General features: G+C 41.3%; 1 protein-coding gene across 1 annotated transcript in view; it reads left to right on the top strand.

Moving 5' to 3' along the window:
• Positions 1 to 5,176: 5,176 nt before the first annotated feature.
• LOC306768311 (ras-specific guanine nucleotide-releasing factor RalGPS1-like) overlaps positions 5,177 to 23,470 on the top strand; it is a 32,692-nt gene continuing 14,398 nt past the window's right edge. The window contains exons 1-11 of the mRNA XM_079256615.1: positions 5,177 to 5,239; positions 5,769 to 5,873; positions 6,032 to 6,082; positions 8,975 to 9,058; positions 13,264 to 13,353; positions 14,054 to 14,146; positions 14,515 to 14,641; positions 15,686 to 15,823; positions 17,030 to 17,123; positions 19,835 to 19,902; positions 21,475 to 21,601. Coding sequence (XP_079112741.1) covers positions 5,183 to 5,239; positions 5,769 to 5,873; positions 6,032 to 6,082; positions 8,975 to 9,058; positions 13,264 to 13,353; positions 14,054 to 14,146; positions 14,515 to 14,641; positions 15,686 to 15,823; positions 17,030 to 17,123; positions 19,835 to 19,902; positions 21,475 to 21,601 — 1,034 coding nt within the window. The 5' untranslated portion in view covers positions 5,177 to 5,182. The remainder of the gene's footprint in view (positions 5,240 to 5,768; positions 5,874 to 6,031; positions 6,083 to 8,974; positions 9,059 to 13,263; positions 13,354 to 14,053; positions 14,147 to 14,514; positions 14,642 to 15,685; positions 15,824 to 17,029; positions 17,124 to 19,834; positions 19,903 to 21,474; positions 21,602 to 23,470) is intronic.

Raw genomic sequence — 23,470 nt, forward strand, 5'->3', positions numbered from 1 at the left:
GGTGGGGGGGCTGCGGTGTTCTGGTGAGACAGAGAAATCCCCCCCCCCCCCCCCCTTCCACACCTCACCTGGCCTGCACGCGCACGCACATAACATCACAAGGTGTCCTGAAACCAAAACGAAAACAGCTGCGACAGCACGCGCGCCCCTGCACGCCAACACGCACGCTACTAACACGTACTACCACGCGCACTGTAGCGCACACGAACATTTAATAACACACGAACAACACACGCGCACATGAACTGTCACCACTGGAAAGATTTATTTAGGTTTTAATCAGTAGATCTAATAATAAGGTTTGTTAATTCTCTCATTTATTCTCTTTTTGTGTTCAGGTCTTTGATTAGCTGTACATAAATAAACTATTAATTTAAACGGCTAACACAAAAACATTTCTTCTCAATTTTACTCTTTTGTATTCAGATTGAAACTGTTTTGCTCATGAAAAGTGCTGAATATATATATTTATTTTTTTACTCGTTTTACAATCAATTTTACTTTTTCACACATCCTGTGAATTTATTTTTATTTTCTTGGCTTTTATGCATTACTTTGTAGATTTATTTTTCTCCTTTGGAAAATGTAAGTAAATAAAAATGTTTATTTGGCCCATTTATTGCTCAGATTTGAATAATAAAGAGTAATTATTAATTATTAGTCGGTTTTTGTTCTAGAGGCTCATGTCTGCTGCAGGAACTGCCTCCTGAACATTTCTGTCTTGCAGTAGACCTGAAGAAGCCTCTGGCTGAACACTGTCTGGTTCAGTTTTCAGCAGGATTCTTCTCTGGACACTCAGCTTCAGATCAGTCCTCAGAGCAGAACCAGAACTCTGGACCAGTTTTTTCAGCTTCTGTAAGGCTTTGGTTCTGGTTCTGCTGATGCAACAATGCAGATTAAACTTTCCACCTCAGACTGATGGATGATCTGCAACATCTTTGTGAAGACATGAGAGGATCTCAGCTTGCTTCAAAAGTAGAGTCTGCTCTTTCCTTTCTTCTCAATCAGGAGTGCCCAAGTCCGGTCCTGGAGATCTATTATCCAGCAACTTTTAGATGCAACCCTCCAACACACCTGAATCAAATGAACGGCTTGTTAGCTTGTTAGCCTTTGCAAAGCTGAATGGCACACAGGTAAGAAGTTCAGCCATTTGATTTAGGTGTGCTGTTTAAGTAATGCATGTAAAAGTTGCAGGATAGTAGAGCCCTAGGACTGGATTTGAGCATCCTGATGTACTTGTATTCTTCCACCACCTCCACCTCTTCTCCAAAGATGTAAACAGTGTTTTTTTTTTTTTAACCCTTTTCCACCTGAAGTTCTTTTGTTTGTATAGAAGAGATGACCCAAACAACTCAAGGTATTTCTGCAGACGATATGACTCGGAGTTGCATTGGAAGTCTGAGGTGTTCAGTGTGAAGCGAAATGGTGAATGTACATACCCCTGCGGTCCTGCTGACCGCCATCTCAGACACACAACCTTTCAGTCTGTTTGCTAGGTAGCCATAAACCCAGGTGGGTGTGGAGGTCTTCATCTGGAATTTATGGAGCTTCTCACTCAACAGAGCAGCTAAATTCTTGGGGGAAAAAAAACAAAACATTATCCTCGTAGTGCTGCCTGATTGGTCCAGATAAAAGTTGGTGTCTTCAAAGCCAAAAAATTATGATAAGCAAACTGTAAAGGGCCTGAAAGGTGTTTAAATGTTTATTGAAGTGAGCCAATAAAAGTCTCTGCAGGACTTTCATTATCTGAGACATTAGGAGCAACTGGTCTGTAGTCATATGATGGTTGGGATGTTTTCCACAAGACAGGAACTCTTTTCTGACTCAGGCTGGGGTTGAAAAGATGCTGAAGAATCTGACATGGTGGTTATAAGCAGGTTTTCAAAACCCTGGAGGTAAAGCCATCTGGATGTGCAGCCTTTTTCTGGTTCTAGTTCTCCAGTTGTTTCTTCACCTAAGTGGAGGAGACATACAGGCTAGAGGTGGAGAGACTGCAGGAGACAGACAGGCTAGAGGCGGAGAGACTGCAGGAGACAGACAGGCTAGAGGCGGAGAGGCTGCAGGAGACAGACAGGCTAGAGGCGGAGAGGCTGCAGTAGACAGACAGGCTAGAGGCGGAGAGGCTGCAGGAGACAGACAGGCTAGAGGCGGAGAGGCTGCAGGAGACAGACAGGCTAGAGGCGGAGAGGCTGCAGGAGACAGACAGGCTAGAGGCGGAGAGACTGCAGGAGACAGACAGGCTAGAGGCGAAGAGGCTGCAGGAGACAGACAGGCTAGAGGCGGAGAGGCTGCAGGAGACAGACAGGCTAGAGGCGAAGAGGCTGCAGGAGACAGACAGGCTAGAGGCGAAGAGGCTGCAGGAGACAGACAGGCTAGAGGCGAAGAGGCTGCAGGAGACAGACAGGCTAGAGGCGAAGAGACTGCAGGAGACAGACAGGCTAGAGGCGGAGAGGCTGCAGTAGACAGACAGGCTAGAGGCGGAGAGCCTGCAGGAGACAGACAGGCTAGAGGCGAAGAGACTGCAGTAGACAGACAGGCTAGAGGCGGAGAGGCTGCAGTAGACAGACAGGCTAGAGGCGGAGAGACTGCAGGAGACAGACAGGCTAGAGGCGGAGAGACTGCAGGAGACAGACAGGCTAGAGGCGGAGAGACTGCAGGAGACATACAGGCTAGAGGCGGAGAGACTGCAGGAGACAGACAGGCTAGAGGCGGAGAGGCTGCAGTAGACAGACAGGCTAGAGGCGGAGAGACTGCAGGAGACAGACAGGCTAGAGGCGGAGAGACTGCAGGAGACAGACAGGCTAGAGGCGAAGAGACTGCAGGAGACAGACAGGCTAGAGGCGAAGAGACTGCAGGAGACAGACAGGCTAGAGGCGAAGAGACTGCAGGAGACAGACAGGCTAGAGGCGAAGAGACTGCAGGAGACAGACAGGCTAGAGGCGGAGAGGCTGCAGTAGACAGACAGGCTAGAGGCGGAGAGGCTGCAGTAGACAGACAGGCTAGAGGCGGAGAGGCTGCAGGAGACAGACAGGCTAGAGGCGGAGAGGCTGCAGGAGACAGACAGGCTAGAGGCGGAGAGGCTGCAGGAGACAGACAGGCTAGAGGCGGAGAGACTGCAGGAGACAGACAGGCTAGAGGCGAAGAGGCTGCAGGAGACAGACAGGCTAGAGGCGGAGAGGCTGCAGGAGACAGACAGGCTAGAGGCGGAGAGGCTGCAGGAGACAGACAGGCTAGAGGCGGAGAGACTGCAGGAGACAGACAGGCTAGAGGCGGAGAGACTGCAGGAGACAGACAGGCTAGAGGCGAAGAGGCTGCAGGAGACAGACAGGCTAGAGGCGGAGAGGCTGCAGTAGACAGACAGGCTAGAGGCGGAGAGGCTGCAGTAGACAGACAGGCTAGAGGCGGAGAGACTGCAGGAGACAGACAGGCTAGAGGCGGAGAGACTGCAGGAGACAGACAGGCTAGAGGCGAAGAGACTGCAGGAGACAGACAGGCTAGAGGCGGAGAGACTGCAGGAGACAGACAGGCTAGAGGCGGAGAGGCTGCAGGAGACAGACAGGCTAGAGGCGGAGAGGCTGCAGGAGACAGACAGGCTAGAGGCGGAGAGACTGCAGGAGACAGACAGGCTAGAGGCGGAGAGACTGCAGTTGACAGACAGGCTAGAGGCGGAGAGACTGCAGGAGACAGACAGGCTAGAGGCGGAGAGACTGCAGGAGACAGACAGGCTAGAGGCGGAGAGACTGCAGGAGACAGACAGGCTAGAGGCGAAGAGACTGCAGGAGACAGACAGGCTAGAGGCGAAGAGACTGCAGGAGACAGACAGGCTAGAGGCGGAGAGGCTGCAGGAGACAAACAGGCTAGAGGCGGAGAGGCTGCAGGAGACAGACAGGCTAGAGGCGAAGAGACTGCAGGAGACAGACAGGCTAGAGGCGAAGAGACTGCAGGAGACAGACAGGCTAGAGGCGGAGAGACTGCAGGAGACAGACAGGCTAGAGGCGGAGAGGCTGCAGGAGACAGACAGGCTAGAGGCGGAGAGACTGCAGTTGACAGACAGGCTAGAGGCGGAGAGACTGCAGGAGACAGACAGGCTAGAGGCGAAGAGACTGCAGGAGACAGACAGGCTAGAGGCGAAGAGACTGCAGGAGACAGACAGGCTAGAGGCGGAGAGGCTGCAGGAGACAAACAGGCTAGAGGCGGAGAGGCTGCAGGAGACAGACAGGCTAGAGGCGGAGAGACTGCAGGAGACAGACAGGCTAGAGGCGGAGAGACTGCAGGAGACAGACAGGCTAGAAGTCGGGAAAAGGACATTTTTGGAGACATAAAGTAGTAAAACTTGCTGTTTAGCTATGGTCAGAGGGAGTAATGGCAATCATGAACTGTTTTTGTGTATAAAAGTAGTGATTTTTAGTATCTGCTGTAAGTAGTTCCAGTCATTTACTGCAGAAAATTGACAGATTATAAAGTTCTTTTCTAGTTCTTTCTTTAATCTTTTTAATTTCTTTAAGTTGTGATATTGTGATGAATTGTTTGGAACTGAGCCTGTGGCTCCTTGTTGTGCCTCATGTTGTGAAGCTTTGTGGTTAATTGTGAAGTGTTGTTATTTTTGTATTTGTATTTCTTTTGCACTGAAACTTCAGGGCTACTGCAATAAGGAGGTGCTGAGTCAGCAACGCATTTTAATGCATTAACAGATAAACAAAACAAAGTTATTACTCCTACCATATTAAAAATCTGAATTTGGTATTGTAGTGATAAAAGCTGATTTTTGGCACATTTTAATATTGTTACTACTATTACCAAATCCACCAGAACACACTTTATTCTCCTTATTTCTGGAGATTCTGACAGTTTTACCGTCTTACATTTAGAGGATGTTCCAGAATGAAACATCTGATAAATCACACAATTCACCACTCAGTCATCTCAGCTGACATTCTGGTCCATGCCCCTTACCAGTAAACTGTAATGGGATTCAATTGTACTAATATGAAATCAGTAGTCAGTACTGAAATCGAGGTACTTGTACTTGGTTTGAAAGAATGTGGTGTCTGTGAATCCTTAATTTGATATGTTTTATTGGTAAATATTGCTTTAAATCTTTTGTCTTCTGTCTCCAGGCATGGATGAGACACCATGTGTGTCCTGTAGCTGACCTGTCCACCCCGCCTAGGCCTCTGTGAGCATGTATCGCCGGAACGGGCTCTCAGATGGCACCAGCATCAATTCAGTCACCTCTGAGGTAAGGCTAGGCATATTTTAGTAGTATCAACAAACTGTTGATGTTTCTAATTCTTCTTCTGCTTTTAAAAAGGTAACAAAGCCAAAACATCCACTTTAATTCCAGTGTTGACTCAAGTGGAGACCCAAGTTCCCTGTTAAACTGGTTTGGACAGAAAACATTTAAATCCCACAGTGATGGGTCCGATCTGGCTGTTTTTAGACACTAATGTCCACTTTTATCAGAAAACATTATTAGAATGGGATGGACCCCCTTTTTCCTCCAGAACTGCTTTAATTTTTGGTGTGAGAATTACAACAAGGTGATGGAAACATTCCTTAGAGATTTTGTTCCACGTTAGCGTGAAATATTACACCAGTGCTCTCAACATAAAATAAACAAGATCATTTTTACAGATTAATGAAATGAAATGGATGTTTCAGATGTTTGTTAAAAAAAACAACAACTTTTAAATGGGATAAAATGACTTTATCATGTTAAGTTTTGGTTGAGGCTCTGTAGGTGACAGTTTAACGCTTGTCTCTGATAGGCCAGCAGCAGCTCTGTTTCTCTGGACGGACTCTGTGAGGACTACGCTAAAAGCTACGATGCAGTCGTGTTCGACGTGCTCAAGGTGACGCCTGAGGAGTTCGCCGTGAGTGTTTCAATTCAGCCCATCTTCTCATTCTGTCTGTTTCTACATTGTCGGCTTAGTAGAGAAAATGTTAGAACTGAGGTTAAATCCAGGTAGGGAATTTTTTTTCTTTGAATGTTTTTACTCTTCTAACTAAATTTATTTATTTGTTATTTCAGAGCCAAATTACCCTGATGGATGCTCCGGTCTTTAAAGCGATACAGCCAGAGGTAAGAAATACAACTTTCCATCTTCATCTTCATTCTTTATATCAGGATTTGTGATGAATAATAATAATAATAATAATAATAATAATAAGAATAAAAAAACCAAAAATTGCTTATAAAAAAGCTTTTCCTGAATTTAGAAACACTTTACAAGATAAAAAGTAAAAGAACAAGAGAAACCAAATACAAATGTAGACCAAAAGTCCAATTCTGCTCTCTTACATACAGAAACGTTGTCCTACGTCGCTGCCCTCATACTTCCATGTGTCTTGCCAGAGTTGTTAAGTCTGTTCGTCCACTAGTGGGCAGTGCAGAGTTCACGTCTGCATTTTGATGGTAATGCTATTTGAACAGCTAATCTGTGCGTTTACATGGGAGTTTTAAATCCTGTTTTAATTCCAAATAAAATGTAATTTCGCTTTAAACTGATGAAAAACGACCATGTAAACACTCAATTCCTAATGCTAATTTCTATTCGGAATTAAATTTAATTCCGATGTAAGTGTCTGGTTTATTCGCATTTTATTTCCAAACTATATAATTCCTCTGTCATGTAAACCTTCATTCCGCTCTAATTTAATTCCAGTCGTTCTGAGCATGCTCGTTACCTCGTCCTGTCCCGATGACGCGCGTTGTTTTACCTCCCGTGTTCGGTGGTCTATCTTTCTTCTCCTTCTCAGTTGCTGCAGGAAGTGAAGTAGTATGCTGGTGCTGAGCTGCTACTTCGCATTCATAATAAAAAATAGTGGTGAAACTGGTACTTATTATGTAGTTTTTACAAGTTACGACTGAAAAGACGAGAAGCAGGGAGCCAACTTTCTTTATTTCCGGTATACGTCATACGTCACGTGCACCCTCTGTCCAATCAGAACCCTTCCCAACCCGCTGCTCTGAAGAGGAATTAAGTGAGATGTGTTTAATGTAAACCTTCATTTGGAATTATTTTATTATAAACCCGCAGGAGAGTACGTTAATTCTGAATTATTTAATAACAAATTATTAATTCCGAATTAAAAAACATTATGTAAACGCAGCCAATGCAATAAAATCTGTCTCTGATGCCAGAAGTTATTATATCGGTTCAATGTTGGCCAAACGTTAAAAAAACAAAGCTAAAAAACTGAAGCTTATAATGTTATAAACAAGTCTAAATTTCTCTGAAATGGAAGATTTGTTAATGTTTTTTGTGCAGATTGATCATTAAACGGTAAAAACGGTTTATGTAACCAAACTTACAATCTCATATTCAGCCAGAAAGTCTTTCTGATTCTGTTTTCAGGGAAATAAACAGCAAGATAAGATAATATAAGGTAAATAAGAAAACATCTGGATTTTATGCATGTAAGAAATATATTAAAATAGGTTATAAAACACTCATTTCAAGTTCTTTTATTAAGTAAAATAACCTGTCCTGTTTTTCCCTCTTCTCTCAAGAGAAAATGTCTGAAAACAAGAGAAACTAAATAGGAACAGAGGAGCTTGTAGCGCGACGGTGTCTGTGTGGAGACTCGGGTGCAGGTTGTGTGAAGGGAATTTGTTGGTTCAGATAAACATCTTTTCCCTTCAGTTTTCTGTTATGTTCAGTTCAGGAAGATTATCTGAATTTATCTCAATTTATTCTTCTGGATTACAGTCTGAATCTTCTCAGTTTAAGTAGTTTTAACTCATTAAAAGCAAATTTTTGCAGGTATATTTACATTATTGGATTATTATGTTCTGAACTGTAATTGAAATGCAGTTAATTATGATTGGCTGCTGCAGGATGGTCTCTAGCATCGATGATAGGAGCGCAGACCAGAGGTTTCACTGTGAGAAGATGATGATTACAGGATGTCTGAGCAGAGTTTAGGGAGATTCACTGAGCTGCTGAGTCGGCCTGACACCATTTGGTTTTTTATCTGGTCCTGGAGAGGCTGGAGGGCACCTTTAGGACTAGAGCTCCATAGAGTTCCTGGATGTTTCAAGTCCACATGTCAGTCTGTTGGAAGGTTCTTTCCTGAACCCTTTATGGGGCAAGTGACTATTTTTTACTTTTTCTTTTATATTCAGCATGAAACAATTTTTTGTTAATGTAGCAGCAGAATGGAGGTCTTGGTACATACCAGAAGGACAATTTTTTGTTAAAATTTCTCATTTCAAGGTATTTCATTGAGTGCCCCATAAAGGGTTAAACTCCTGGTATTAATGGAGTTGTAAAAAATTTTTTACTGCTTGTTTTATAAATCTGAATCAAGATCCAGGATATTTTTCTTGCTTCTTTTTCGTGAAAAATATCTGTTTTCTTTCATTAAACAAAAAAACCCCTGTGTTTATTTGTGTTTTAAATATCAGCTATATCTGCTGATGATCCTGAAGAGAGTTACTTATATTATCTTATTTATTTTAGTTTGTGTTGCATTACCCCTCAGACCTCTGCAGGATCTCAGAGCGCTATCACGTCTATCATCATCAGTGTCTCAGATACTGCAGTGTGTAACTCTGTGGGGTAAACTGAGATGGATATCTGACACTTTAGCTGATAAACGGAGGTTTTCCAGCATTTCTATCCGTCCAGGAGGTTTACAATCCAGACACAACATGTAGTGTTTATTCAGAGACTAGATGGTAAATCCACAATCATCCATGATATTTATCCATTATTTATCCCATCTTCATCACTTCCATGTTGCTAAGAGACCTCTGTTTTCACCTGGACATGATGATGAAGACAAAGCAAAAATAACAAATAAAAAAAACTGTAGTTTTAAGGGCTAAAAGTAAAACTGTCCTCAGCTCAATCCAGAAATAAGATGTTGTCTTCCGTGATGTTTTGAATAAACCGTCATTGTTTTATTTGCAGAGTCCGACATATTTTCTGATTCTTAAATCTGGTTGTGTGATTTTGTGAAACTCCAGGAACTGGCCAGCTGTGGGTGGAATGGGAAGGAGAAACACAGTCTGGCTCCCAACGTGGTTGCATTCACTCGCCGGTTCAATCAGGTATTGATCACAAACACTTGCATTATTTATCTTCTCAGCTTGGTGTGCTTCATTATTAAGTTACATAATTAATATATAATATAAATGGTAAAGAGCAATGTGCATTTATTTACCCTGATTGTGCTTTTGGAGTCCCTCAAGGTTCGGCTCTTGTACCCCTCATATTTACACTTTTTTTTTATATGATATTTAACTTAACGTGTTTTAATGTATGAAGATGATGCATTTATTTTTACTCAGGACATAAATGTACAAGCATCTTTAACTCTTACAGCTGCATGAATAAAGTTCAGGATCAGCGTTTTTATTCACCTTTTCTGTTGAATGATTTGGTGTGCATGGTGTTTAAAAAAAACCATCAGAAGTTTGTATGTTTTTATGAGAGTGCAGAAGCTGGATGTTGTTTTAATTGAATTATATCAGTATTGTAATGGACTTAATGTAAAATAAACTGCTAAAACTATTGGATTTAATTATAGTTTAAATAAATAATGCCATTTCTGACAGCTAGGTAAAACGTGCATTTTTATTCATTTATCTCTATGGTTTCTTTCTCACATCAGATCTTGTAGAATGGAAATTCAAGGTTTAAATCAATGAACAGAATTAATTTTTAAGGTTTTCAGGGTTTTGTTTAGAAACCATTAACATCTCATCTCAGTAATATTTTTAGTTTTTATATTTCTATCAATATAAAATGAGTTTGCTTTAGATATAAAGTTCTCCATGGAGTTCATCCTTCTCCTATAAATGCCTCAGTGTGGTTCCAGGGCCACCATGACAGGGAACCTTTTGGTACCAGATGTGTTTGGACTGATTGTTCTGTTTATTTCGTCTTTGTTGTCCTGATGTTTATTAACCTACATTGTTCCACATGACTGAACAAATTAAATGAATGACAGACCACAGACCCCTCTGTACAGGCGGCAGCATGAGATCCTACATTCAAGGAAACATCAATGCTAACATGTAGCATAGCAGTTGAACCACACTGCAAAAACTCAGCCTTAAAAAACAAGAAAAAAAATATACAAAAATTTGGTAAATGTTGCTTAAAATAAGATAAATTATATGCCAACAGAACAAGAAAATTTGTCTTGTCAAGACTTCCCAAAACAAGTAAAAATACTCTTAAAACAAGAGGAATTCTCTGCATAAAAATGAAGAATTATCTTACCTTTAAAAAAAAAAAAAGCATATGTGTACTCAGTTTAAGATTTTAAAAAATCTTACTTAGATTTCAGTTTTTGCAGGGATCCAAGCTAAAGGTGTGTCATTGTTCCTTTAAGCTCCTGCGATGTCACAAGATTTGTTCCTTTAAATTTCACTAAGATCTACTGAAAGATTTCTCCAACACATCCCAAAGATTGTCCATGGGGTTCAGGTCTGGACTCTGTGGTGGCCAACATGTGTGAAGGTCACATGTCCTGTTCCCTGAACCACTCTTTCACAATCTGATCCCATGGATCCTGGTGTCATTTGGAATATGGCCGTACCATCAGGGAAGATGGAACAATCTGCTTATTCAGCATATTTCGGTAGTCTGCTGACCGCATTCTTTCGGCACATACTGTTGGTCAACCTGGACCTGATCCTAGACCTGATCCCAGACCTGACCTGAACTTAGACCTGACCAGCTGCAGCAACCCTAGATCATAGACTGACCCACAGGCTTTTACAGCAGAAGCATGAAGTCTTTTCCTGCAGTTATTCTTATTGATTACTGGTTTTCTAACAGCTACACAGATGTTCAGTCTGTCGTTTCAGTTCTTTCACATTGTCCACGTGGAAATGTCCTCACTTTCACTATTAAACACCGTTCTGAGCTCTACTGTTGTTTTTCTTCCATTGGATTTCAGGATTACTTTACTTATTCCCAGGATTACTTTACTTATTCCCAGGTTTACTTTACTTATTCCCAGGATTACTTTACTTATTCCCAGGTTTACTTTACTTATTCCTAGGATTACTTTACTTATTCCCAGGTTTACTTTACTTATTCCCAGGATTACTTTACTTATTCCCAGGTTTACTTTACTTATTCCCAGGATTACTTTACTTATTCCCAGGTTTACTTTACTTATTCCCAGGATTACTTTACTTATTCCCAGGTTTACTTTACTTATTCCCAGGATTACTTTACTTATTCCCAGGATTACTTTACTTATTCCCAGGTTTACTTTACTTATTCCCAGGTTTACTTTACTTATTCCCAGGATTACTTTACTTATTCCCAGGTTTACTTTACTTATTCCCAGGATTACTTTACTTATTCCCAGGTTTACTTTACTTATTCCCAGGATTACTTTACTTATTCCCAGGATTACTTTACTTATTCCCAGGTTTACTTTACTTATTCCCAGGATTACTTTACTTATTCCCAGGTTTACTTTACTTATTCCCAGGATTACTTTACTTATTCCCAGGTTTACTTTACTTATTCCCAGGATTACTTTACTTATTCCCAGGTTTACTTTACTTATTCCCAGGATTACTTTACTTATTCCCAGGATTACTTTACTTATTCCCAGGTTTACTTTACTTATTCCCAGGATTACTTTACTTATTCCCAGGATTACTTTACTTATTCCCAGGTTTACTTTACTTATTCCCAGGATTACTTTACTTATTCCCAGGTTTACTTTACTTATTCCCAGGATTACTTTACTTATTCCCAGGATTACTTTACTTATTCCCAGGTTTACTTTACTTATTCCCAGGATTACTTTACTTATTCCCAGGTTTACTTTACTTATTCCCAGGATTACTTTACTTATTCCCAGGTTTACTTTACTTATTCCCAGGATTACTTTACTTATTCCCAGGTTTACTTTACTTATTCCCAGGATTACTTTACTTATTCCCAGGTTTACTTTACTTATTCCCAGGATTACTTTACTTATTCCCAGGTTTACTTTACTTATTCCCAGGATTACTTTACTTATTCCCAGGTTTACTTTACTTATTCCCAGGATTACTTTACTTATTCCCAGGATTACTTTACTTATTCCCAGGTTTACTTTACTTATTCCCAGGATTACTTTACTTATTCCCAGGTTTACTTTACTTATTCCCAGGTTTACTTTACTTATTCCCAGGATTACTTTACTTATTCCCAGGATTACTTTACTTATTCCCAGGATTACTTTACTTATTCCCAGGTTTACTTTACTTATTCCCAGGATTACTTTACTTATTCCCAGGATTACTTTAGTTATTCTCAGGATTACTTTACTTATTCTCAGGATTACTTTACTTATTCCCAGGATTACTTTACTTATTCTCAGGATTACTTTACTTATTCCCAGGTTTACTTTACTTATTCTCAGGATTACTTTACTTATTCCCAGGATTACTTTACTTATTCCCAGGATTACTTTACTTATTCTCAGGATTACTTTACTTATTCCCAGGATTACTTTATTTATTCTCAGGATTACTTTACTTATTCCCAGGATTACTTTACTTATTCCCGGGATTACTTTACCTATGCCCACGATTATATTGCTTATTCCTAGTATTACATAACTCATTCCTAGGATTACTTTACTCATTCCAAGGATTACTTTACTCATTCCTAGTATTACTTTACTCATTGCGAGGTGCACTGGGCTGCTATTGTCTGGTTTCCAGTCAATTTTTTTTTTTTAAGGAGAAAACATTTCGGGCTGTGCTGCAGGTGAATTTACTTTGACACAGTTACACATATCTTGATTCTGAAACTTCTGTAGTAATCTGAGACGTTTCAGCCTTCTGTAGAGTAAATCATTTTACCCAGGAGGCAGAACAAACGTGTGACGAAGAGGTCAGTGACTTATATCAGTCATGTTTGATGTTTAACTTAAATGGTTTCATTGCTGGTAAGTATAATGTCCATCTTTTATGATCTAATAAACCACTGTAACTCATCCTGTGTGTTACTTCTGACCTTGCAGTAAATTAGAGAAAATAACATTGAGTTCAGAGTATTTTGGGTTATTGTGAAGCTGCTCTGGTAGGCTGGACACGAGTCCTGACTAAGCAGAATAAATTTATTCCAGGATTCAGTAAAATAATCAGAAGACAAAGAGCTCATCACTGGATTCTCCTGTAGTTTTCTTCACTTTGCATACAATTACACATCGATATTAGACGATCATATTAAGTAAAAGAGAACGTCTAAGGCCTTTCTTTTTATGCACATTTACATCCTGTTCATGTTTCAGGTGAGCTTTTGGCTGGTGAGAGAGATCCTAACCGCCCAGACGCTGAAAATCCGAGCAGAAATCCTGAGCCACTTCATCAAAATAGCAAAGGTGGGTGCACGTTACACCAGTGCTTCCATTTTAAAAGAATGTACCTAATGTTTTCCTGGGTCTTTGCAAAACTGTTTGCCGCCTTTGATTCCTGAAAAACTGAGACTCGAAAGCCATGTTTGCATCATCAAACAGGATTCTTTAACATCAGGCTGAATTATTGTGGCAACTTCTTTTATTTTTTTCCCCAATATGAACCTCCGTTCTAAAAAAGAGTTGGGACGCTGTGGCATATGTGGAAATAATGCTTTACAATGATTTCCAGTTCTCATCATCCCACATTTTGTTGCCAGAAAAAGATAAACAGCACATCAGGTGTTGAAACTGAGACATTTTACCACTTCCTGGTAAAAATGAGCTGATTTCGAGTCAGATTCAGGGTTGAACAGGAGTCTTTCTGTGTGGAGTTTGCATCTTCGCCTTGTGTATGTGTCGGCTTTCTGCGAGTACTCCGGCTTCCTCCCACCGTCCAAACACATGATTGGTTAACTGGTCTCTAAATGGACTCTAGGAGTGAGTTTGAGTGGCTGTTTGTCTGCCCGTGTTGGTCCTCTGATGGACTGGGGACCCCGCCTCGGGCCGAGTGATTACTGGGATGGACTCGGCTTTGTAGAGACCCTGGATGACAAGAGGAGAAATAGAAAATGGATGGATGAAAAACTGACTTTGCGTGTTGCTTGTATGGTATCTATGTTCCCAGAAACTGATGGAGCTGAACAACCTTCATTCTCTGGTATCCATTGTGTCGGCTCTGCAGAGCGCTCCCATCTTCAGACTCAGCAAAACCTGGGCGGTAAGACAACGTCTTATGAGCTCTAAAAGGTGTTGGGGATTTAACAAGAGCTACATTATTCATTATTAATGCATTATATATTAGTAGCAAGATTCCAAACATATACTACTACTAATACTGCTTAGAAATACTAGTTACTGATATTATTATTATTATTATTATATTATTTGGTGCAGGAGGTACAGACCTCCGTTCTGACGGCTGACGTGACGTCATGAAGCTGAAGTTATCAGAGATCATGTTCACAACGATAACAAAGAAATTTATTCAAATAATACAAGCAGATTTATTAAAGTTGGGCAAACGTGAGTAAGAATGATCATTCCTGTCTACTGTATATCACACTCTCCATCTCCTGTATGTTGTAGCTGGTAAGTCGCAAAGACAAGGCCACCTTCGAGAAGCTGAACTACCTGACCTCCAAGGAGGAGAACTACATCCGTATGCGGGAGTACATTCGTTCCCTGAAAATGGTTCCCTGTATCCCTTACCTCGGTAAGTCCATCCATCTCTCCATCCATCCATTCCTCCATCCATCCATTCCTCCATCCATCCCTCCATCCATCCATCCATTCCTCCATCCATCCCTCCATCCATCCATCCATTCCTCCATCCATCCCTCCATCCATCCATCCATTCCTCCATCCATCCATCAATCCATCCATCCATCCATCCATTCCTCCATCCATTCCTCCATCCATCCATCAATCCATCCATCCATCCATCCATTCCTCCATCCATACCTCCATCCATCCCTCCATCCATCCATCCCTCCATCCATCCATCCATTCCTCCATCCATTCCTCCATCCCTCCATCCATCCCTCCATCCATCCATCCATTCCTCCATCCATTCCTCCATCCATCCATCAATCCATCCATCCATCAATCCATTCCTCCATCCATTCCTCCATCCATCGGTCCATCAGATGAAATGGATAAAATTTCAGAAAGAAATCCACAGTGTGCCTAAAAAGCTGTGAAATTGGTTGTTATTGTAAAAGTTACTGTAAATAGACAGAAGACGGGAACCCTGGCCCCTAACAGGAAGTTTGTGATGAGCTTTAAAGTGGGGATAATTTGCCCTGCGAGTCACAAATCCCATGTTTTCACAACCAAAAAGCACAGATAACCAATTACAAAATAACAGAGACAAAAGGGGACTTGCAAACCTTTTATAAAATCTGGGAGGCATGGCAACAGGACAAGTGAGACACTACGGAGCACTTACACTGTGTCCACAGAGGATTGGAGTCTGTTTTTGTCTGGTGTCCTTGAAGCCACTGATGTGTGATGGATGACGCTGAACCTCCCCAGATTTTATTTATTTACTGTATTAAGTGTAAGTTTGCATGCATTGCTCTGAAAAAGCTCTGGATTAGTTTGCAAAGCACTTTCAGATGTCCACATTACAAATCCTTTTGCACTCAGATGTTTCCATGTGTCGTGATTGTTTCACAGTCGTACTTTTAAAGCAAAGTTTTCCTCAGTTCTTCTGGGTTTTGTGAACTCATTTCCCTTCTTGCGCTGTTTTCCCCAGGAATCTACCTGCTGGACATGATCTACATCGACTCGGCCTACCCCGCGTCAGACAGTATGATAGAGACAGAGCAGCGGAGCAATCAGATGAACAATCTTCTGAGAGTCATTGCTGACCTGCAGATGTCATGCAAGTATGGTAAGAAATAATAATTCACTTTATCTAGTTGTCCGTGGACGTGCAGATCAACTGAGCTAGCAGCAGTCACATGGTACAGTTCACCTCAGCAGCTTTAAACCCTCCACGGTTTATCTGTTTCTACACACAGTATCCCCTCGATGTGGGTGGGATCAGCTGATTAACACTGACTTACCTGACACTTCTTGTCAGAGTGAGAGTCTGTTCCACAGAAACACATAAAGGACCACGAGGTTGCTCTTAACCCTGAAAACGTCGAGACGTTTTTTTTTTTTTCCTATTTTTGTTCCATTTGTTGTTTTTTTTTCTCCATATGAACCATCCTGAACCTTTCCATCCCAGTCAGCCTCCAGATGTGATGTTTTCAGCCTCTGCTGTCAGATTCTGAGGCTAAAATTATGTAAAATGAATGTATGAACAGATAAAGCAGCATAAAAAGCAACCAGAAGTTTGTAGAAATAACAGAAAGATCAGCAGTGACCAAGCCTTTTCTTATCTGCACATCATTCTCTCATGTCTGAAACACACACACACACACACACACTCCACTATTTACATGTTCATTTTCTACAACGCTTGCAGAAATGGTTATTTTAATTCAATTCAATTCAACTTTATTTATCTAGCGTCAAATCCCGGCAATGCCATCTCCAGACGCTTTACAGACAGAGAAGAAAACATAATGAAAGCCAATTCATAACAGCCTCTATAAGGAAACCAACAGAGTTGGAGTTGGATCCAACTGTAGCACTAAGATCAAGCAAGATAAGTACGGACAGAAGTCCTGAGGCCATAAGAAGGTCATTCGTAACTTAGTAATTTAATAGTAGTGTCTCATTTTTTACTGAAGTTGTAGGTTTTATTCCAGCCGACCAAGTGCCACTGTAGGTAGCTCAAGTAGTTTTAACTATTTATGCTTTAAAGCCCGACTCGAGATATAACGTGCATAAAAATCCAATTATTAATTTTTCTAGTCCAATAATAAGCACAATTAGCATATTTGTGTTGTTTAAGTCTGATATTGCCAAATGTGTCCACCAGAAGACAAGTATCACACTGTGTACAACATGGTTTGGACCATAAAGTGATTAAATTGGTGTCAGAAACTGTATCACATGATACATTAAGTTTTAAAGTGTTAAATAATTTTTATCCATATTTTATGATGATTGTTAAAGTTAAAAAGAACCTTTTTCTACCCTCCAGACCACTTGGTGACCCTGCCACATGTCCAGAAGTATTTACTGTCAGTTCGCTACATTGAGGAGCTCCAGAAGTTTGTAGAGGATGACAACTTCAAGTAAGTTATATGATTAAAATGAAAATGGATGAAAAATACTTTATTAATCCCCAAAGGGAAATTCAATTATATGTCACTGCATTAAAGACACACCATCCTGCATCCTACCTGACCTGTTGGCTCTCTCCAGCCAGCAGAAGACCATCTTAAGATGACTCTTGTTTTGTCTCTTTCTCTCTTTTGATCTTGCGTTTCTTTGCTGAATCGGTGACATTGCGTGTTCAGAACAGCTGGTTCCATATTTTACCACAGAGTACGTCGTGTCCCGGATGTAAAAGTTGTATAGTGTTGGATTCTCAGCCTTGGGATGCTGCTGAGCAGTAGTGGGTCTAGAAATGCTCATGATAGATGTCACTGTGTGATTGAACTAGTCCGGAGTACAGAGCTTTAAAGTCAGAAAGTTGCAAAATGTGTCTTTAACAAAAAATCCAATCAGTTTTTTAAGAATGACAGTACCTGCATCTGTGTTTCGAAGTTCACTGTTTTTTATCTCTCTGATGACTGCATAACCACAGGACAGTAAAACCTGATGGTAAACCGGATGCTAAAGCCGGTAAAGTCAGACGGTATAGCTGGATTCAATTCAACTTTATTTATATAGCGTCAAATTGCGGCAATGCCATCTCAAGACGCTTTACAGACAGGAAAAAAAACATAATGAAAACCAATTCATAATAGCCTATATAAGGAAACCAACAGTTTGAGTTGGAGGGACTGTAAAGTCGGACGGTAAAGTCGGACAGTATAGCTGGACGGTAAAGTCTGATATTGCCAAATGTGTCCACCAGAAGACAAGTATCACACTGTGTACAACATGGTTTGGACCATAAAGTGATTAAATTGGTGTCAGAAACTGTATCACATGATACATTAAGTTTTGAAGTGTTAAATCATTATTATCCATGTTTTATGATGATTGTTAAAGTTAAAAAGAACCTTTTTCTACCCTCCAGACCACTTGGTGACCCTGCCACATGTCCAGAAGTATTTACTGTCAGTTCGGTGGACGGCAAAGTCGGACGGTAAATTCGGACAGTATAGTTGGACGGTATAGCTGGACGCTAAAGTCGGACGGTATAGCTGGACAGTATAGCTGGACGGTAAAGTTGGACGGTAAAGTTGGACGGTATAGCTGGACGGTATAGCTGGACGGTATAGCTGGACGGTATAGCTGGACGGTAAAGTCGGACGGTATAGCTGGACGGTAAAGTTGGACGGTAAAGTTGGACGGTAAAGTTGGACAGTATAGCTGGACGGTAAAGTTGGACGGTAAAGTTGGACGGTAAAGTTGGACGGTATAGCTGGACGGTATAGCTGGACGGTAAAGTTGGATGGTAAAGTTGGACGGTAAAGTCGGACGGTATAGTCGGACGGTATAGTTGGACGGTAAAGTTGGACGGTAAAGTCGGACGGTATAGTCGGATGGTATAGCTGGACGGTAAAGTTGGATAGTATAGCTGGACGGTAAAGTTGGACGGTAAAGTTGGACGGTATAGCTGGACGGTATAGCTGGACAGTATAGCTGGACGGTAAAGTTGGACGGTATAGCTGGACGGTAAAGTTGGACGGTAAAGTTGGACGGTATAGTTGGACGGTATAGCTGGACGGTAAAGTTGGACGGTATAGCTGGACGGTATAGCTGGACAGTATAGCTGGACGGTAAAGTTGGACGGTAAAGTTGGACGGTAAAGTTGGACGGTATAGTCGGACGGTATAGTCGGACGGTATAGTCGGACGGTATAGTCGGACGGTATAGTCGGACGGTATAGTCGGACGGTAAAGTCGGATGGTATAGCTGGACGGTAAAGCAAAAACCTGACACCTGAAACCTGTAAACTCAGACTAAAAGCCTGATAAACCTCATTTACCGTGACAAAAAGCTGCCATTTATTGTTACTTTGAAATCCACTGAAACCACAAACATCCTCTTCTGTAGCAACGAGGCTGCTGTGTTTCAGAAGGATCTGCTATTGTGCTGCCATGGCAACGACCTTAGCTTCAGGTTCATTCAGGCAGGAGCGTTATCTGACTGCTGGAGGAGAAAACTGTAAAACCTTCCTCCTTCTGGAGCTGCTTCCAGCGGAGGAAGTTTAGCTCCGTGTTGATCCTGTTCTCTCGTCACGTTGCCTTTTACTTGTTTTTCTTTTTCTAAGTGATGGTTTGAAATGGCTTCTGCACTGCTGCTGATTTTTCATCTTGCTGCAGTTGTAACCTCTCTCGTTGATCCATCCTCCAGTGTCTCAGTCACTGGGTTGGTGCTACTTGTCCCTTACCAGCACCTGTAGCTTCGAGATGGCAGACTGTCGTGGCGTTTCCTGACCAGCTTACACGTTGTAAAAACAAATCTAGAATTCTTTGTGGATCAGAACGTGTCAGATTATCAGCGGAGGTCATAAACACAAACAATAACACGTAAAAAAAATGCAGTAAAAACAGAAAATGTTGCATAATGTCCCTTTAACATGTAGCTGCTGGTAAATTCAAGCTGTTTGTTCTGAAACAGTAAAATGTCTTCAACACTCTGAATGTTTTCTGGATCATTTCAACATCTCTGGGAATCAGTTAGACCAGATAAGGACCGGTGCTTTATGGAAACAGTAAAAAAAAAAAAAAAAAAAGAAGACAATTTTCTATTTAACAGCAGAAAAGTGGGTGTGTGACATCCCGTGTTTATCAGACAGCAAAAATAAGCTGCTGTGTTTGTTTTTCAGACTTTCTCTAAAGATTGAACCTGGTGACAGTTCTCCTCGCATCACTTCCTCTAAGGAAGACCTGGCAGGTAAGTCGCACACCTGAGTGGCTCTGCTGCAGTCTGCTCGTGGTTTGGTCATTCTGGAAAACCAGATCTGGTTCATGTAACACTTCCAGGATATAAATGGTCCCTGAAAACTATGAAACCTGCTGGCAGGTTAGCTGTAACCACACGCCATGTGACAGCAGGTGTGTTTCCATCCTCCTTCACACTGACCAGTGACCAGTAACCGTACCGCACCTCAACTGGTCAGCTTCAGAAGCTGATGCGGCCAATCACATTCAAAGTCAGACTAGGATCATACCATTATGTGAAGGATGGGAGGTAGTGGGACAGTCCAGGCAGACAAGCAGAAGGAAGATGGATTTAAATACTGTAAATCATCACTTTGTTCACAACACAACATTAAATCGATTTAATGGACAGTAATTCGATGTTTCCTGATATCTGATTCAGTTCTGATCCCATTTTAATTTAGAATATAAATCAAAATCACAGGATTACAGAATCAGCTGTTTGATTTCACATCAAAATCACAAAAGCAACTAGAATATCATTTAATATTTTTTATTCCTGAGCTCAGATATTTAAATTTAATTTATTTTAATAAAGAAAATTCTTATAACAAAGAGACAACTGAAGAAGACGTAACAGGGGAAGTCGATACATATTACCGGTATACATTTTCAAAATAAAAGTGGGTTTGATAAATAGTTATTGTATTGATTCTTGGAATTTGTTTGCATTTTGGATTAATGTCATATGCTCATTGGCCGTACCATCAAGATTCATTCATTCATTCATTCATTATCCTAACCGCTTAGTCCGATGAATGGTTGCGGGGAAGCTGGAGCCTATCCCAGCAGTCGGTTGGTGAAAGGCAGGGTACACCCTGGACAGCTCGCCAGGCCACCGCAGGGCCACACAATCAACATATTAAATAAAGTCTTAGGTCTCTAGTTGAACTTATATACTTCGTTAGTCATTTAAAGGTTTGATTAAAATATCAAATAACACCTTGAAGACTTTATGGAAGCACTAAATAAAAATGTGTGTTTACAGGTAACCTGGCGGCAGCTTTTCATGCTTTCATTACGAAATGCAGCTTTTTGTTCCCTCCTTCGTCATCATTAGACACACACAGTTTGTGTGTTTGTGTATAAATTCACTCGCTGTAACCAGGATTTTTCAGTAGTTGTGTATCTAAAAATAGTTTCCTCATCAGTAAACAAAATAATAAGTAAACGCAGACATGTGGGGTATCATTAATATTATTTATCAGTGAGTTCTGAGATAGTTTTCACTGAGCGAAGATACTGATTCAAACGTGCACATCAGTGTGAATCCTGGCGGTTCAGAGGGACCGCTAGCGTCGCACCTGAGACTTTTTCTTTTCTTTGGCTCTTTTCTTCATTTAGAAGCTTTGGTTAAAAAAAAAAGAAGCTAAATAAAGATGTTTTTCCACGTAAAACATCGGATTATCTGCATGACGAAGGACCAGAAATGGTCGAAATGTTTCTGAGAGGCTGAAAAACAAAAGAAGAAAAGACGCAGACGCATGTGCAGCTGAGAAAACTGACGAGTTTCTGGTTGTTTCAGATCTGTCAGAGGTGTCTGCCTCCATCAGGTATAACCGACGGCCCACCTGCCCAGATGCATCTGTGGGGGTTCACATTCCCACCCCCCCTCCCTCCCATCACAGGAAAAGCCATAGTCTGGGAAACAAGTGAGTCTGAGTCATTGTTGGTGTTAAGTTCAGGATTTAATTCACACAGTTACTGAAATGTTAAAAACAGCTCAGTCTGTTTGAAGTGTAATGGGATTTCTACTGGTAACCATGGAAACTACAACACTTCCTCCTCCTCGTTGGGTAAAAGAATGCCGTTGCATCGGCAGTCATTTTACCTTGAAAGGATTTTTCTGTTTGAGGAACGTGAAAGAAACCCATCTTGTGTGGGTTCTGTGGACGGACGAGGCGAAACGGCTAATTGGGCCGCAGAGGGAGCTCTGTGTAGGGTAGATGGACAGATGATTCGCTGTGGCGACCCCTAAAGGGAACAACCGAGAGGACAGAAGAAGAAAGGAGCTCTGTGTAGGGGAGTTAGGGAATTTGACTGGATTTGTTCCAGTCTAATGTCTAAAGACACCATACACCATCCAAGTCAGCTACTAAATGTGGAGTGGGTGGGTGGGGGGGGGGGGGGTTCTTTAGTTATTTAAATTAAATTTAAAAAGTGTATAAAATAATTAATTAATTATTAATAATTAATCAGTATTATTATTTATTTTATGTTATTTATTAATAATTGTTATTAATTGTTATTAATTAATTATTCATTATTATTAATAATTAATAAATTAAATCAAATTATATTTATAAGTCATGTTTCATACAAAAAGTAACACAAAGTGCTTTTTATTAATAATTGGTTTTCTTTTTTTTCTTTTTTTTTGTTTTCGCATATTAAAACACAAGTCCTCAAACACCCACATATACAACCTAACATTTCTCACATGCACACTCACAAAACATACATTACTGGTGGAAATGTGGAAATAAACACCTGGTTTGATGCTGCTGTAAGGAAACTGGAGATGTCACTGCAACCGCTACTGGAACAACCCTCATCAGAGCAGGACAGGATCCTCACCACAGCCATATGGCTGCGGTGCAGGACCCCAGGCCAGTGCCATCCCCATGGTAACGACCCTGCAATCCAACCAGGCAAAGCCCCTGGTATGAATGATCCCCACGAGGGGTTAAAGATGTTACAGATGAACCAAATGCAAGAAATAGGTGGAAAGTATAAATTAAGGAGTTTATAGAAACAACATTCTTGGATACAAACTAAACAATAAAAACAGAGAGACACATAAAGAAGTGGTATTTAAAATAATTAGAAAAGTAAAATAAATCCATCCATTCAGGCATCCTGACCAGATGCCCGAGCCACCTCAACTGGTTCCTCTCGATGTGGAGGAGCAGTGGCTCTACTCTGATCTCCTCCGGGATGACCGAGCTCCTCACCCTAAGGGAGAGCCCGGCCACCCTGCAGAGGAAACTCATTTCAACCGCCTGTATACGAGATCTCCTTCTTTCAGTTACGACCCACAGCTCATGACCATAGGTGATAGGAACGTAGATTGGTAAATCAAGACTTTATTCACCACGACAGACCAGCACAGACTCTGTGAATCTGGTTTTGGGTTTTATGGCAGGTCTGGAATCCCGGGTCACTGATGTAGATGGTCTGTAAACCAACCCCACCCTAAACACTGGGACAGTATGATTGAACATCTGCGTAGCTCTAAAGAGTTTCTGTAAACATACGGCTTGTTGTTACTCTCTGTTGCCACATGGGGGCAGTGCTGACACATGAAATGCTACATCTGAATGTATGGTTTCACGACTCAAAGGGTGTTTAGGGTCTGCACACTTCCAAGTGTTTCAGACTGCATCGGCTACGAAGTGTTCTGTGTCTGAACACACCAAAGTGCGCTTACTGCCAGTAAAATGAGACGACCTCTCTAGAGAATTACCCATAGTGCTCCAGTCCTCCGTTGCCTAGCAACTACATATGCCAAGTTTATCTAA

The sequence above is a fragment of the Telmatherina bonti genome, assembly GCF_933228915.1.
Source record: "Telmatherina bonti genome assembly, chromosome: 17".
Classification (NCBI taxonomy): Eukaryota; Metazoa; Chordata; class Actinopteri; order Atheriniformes; family Telmatherinidae; genus Telmatherina; species Telmatherina bonti.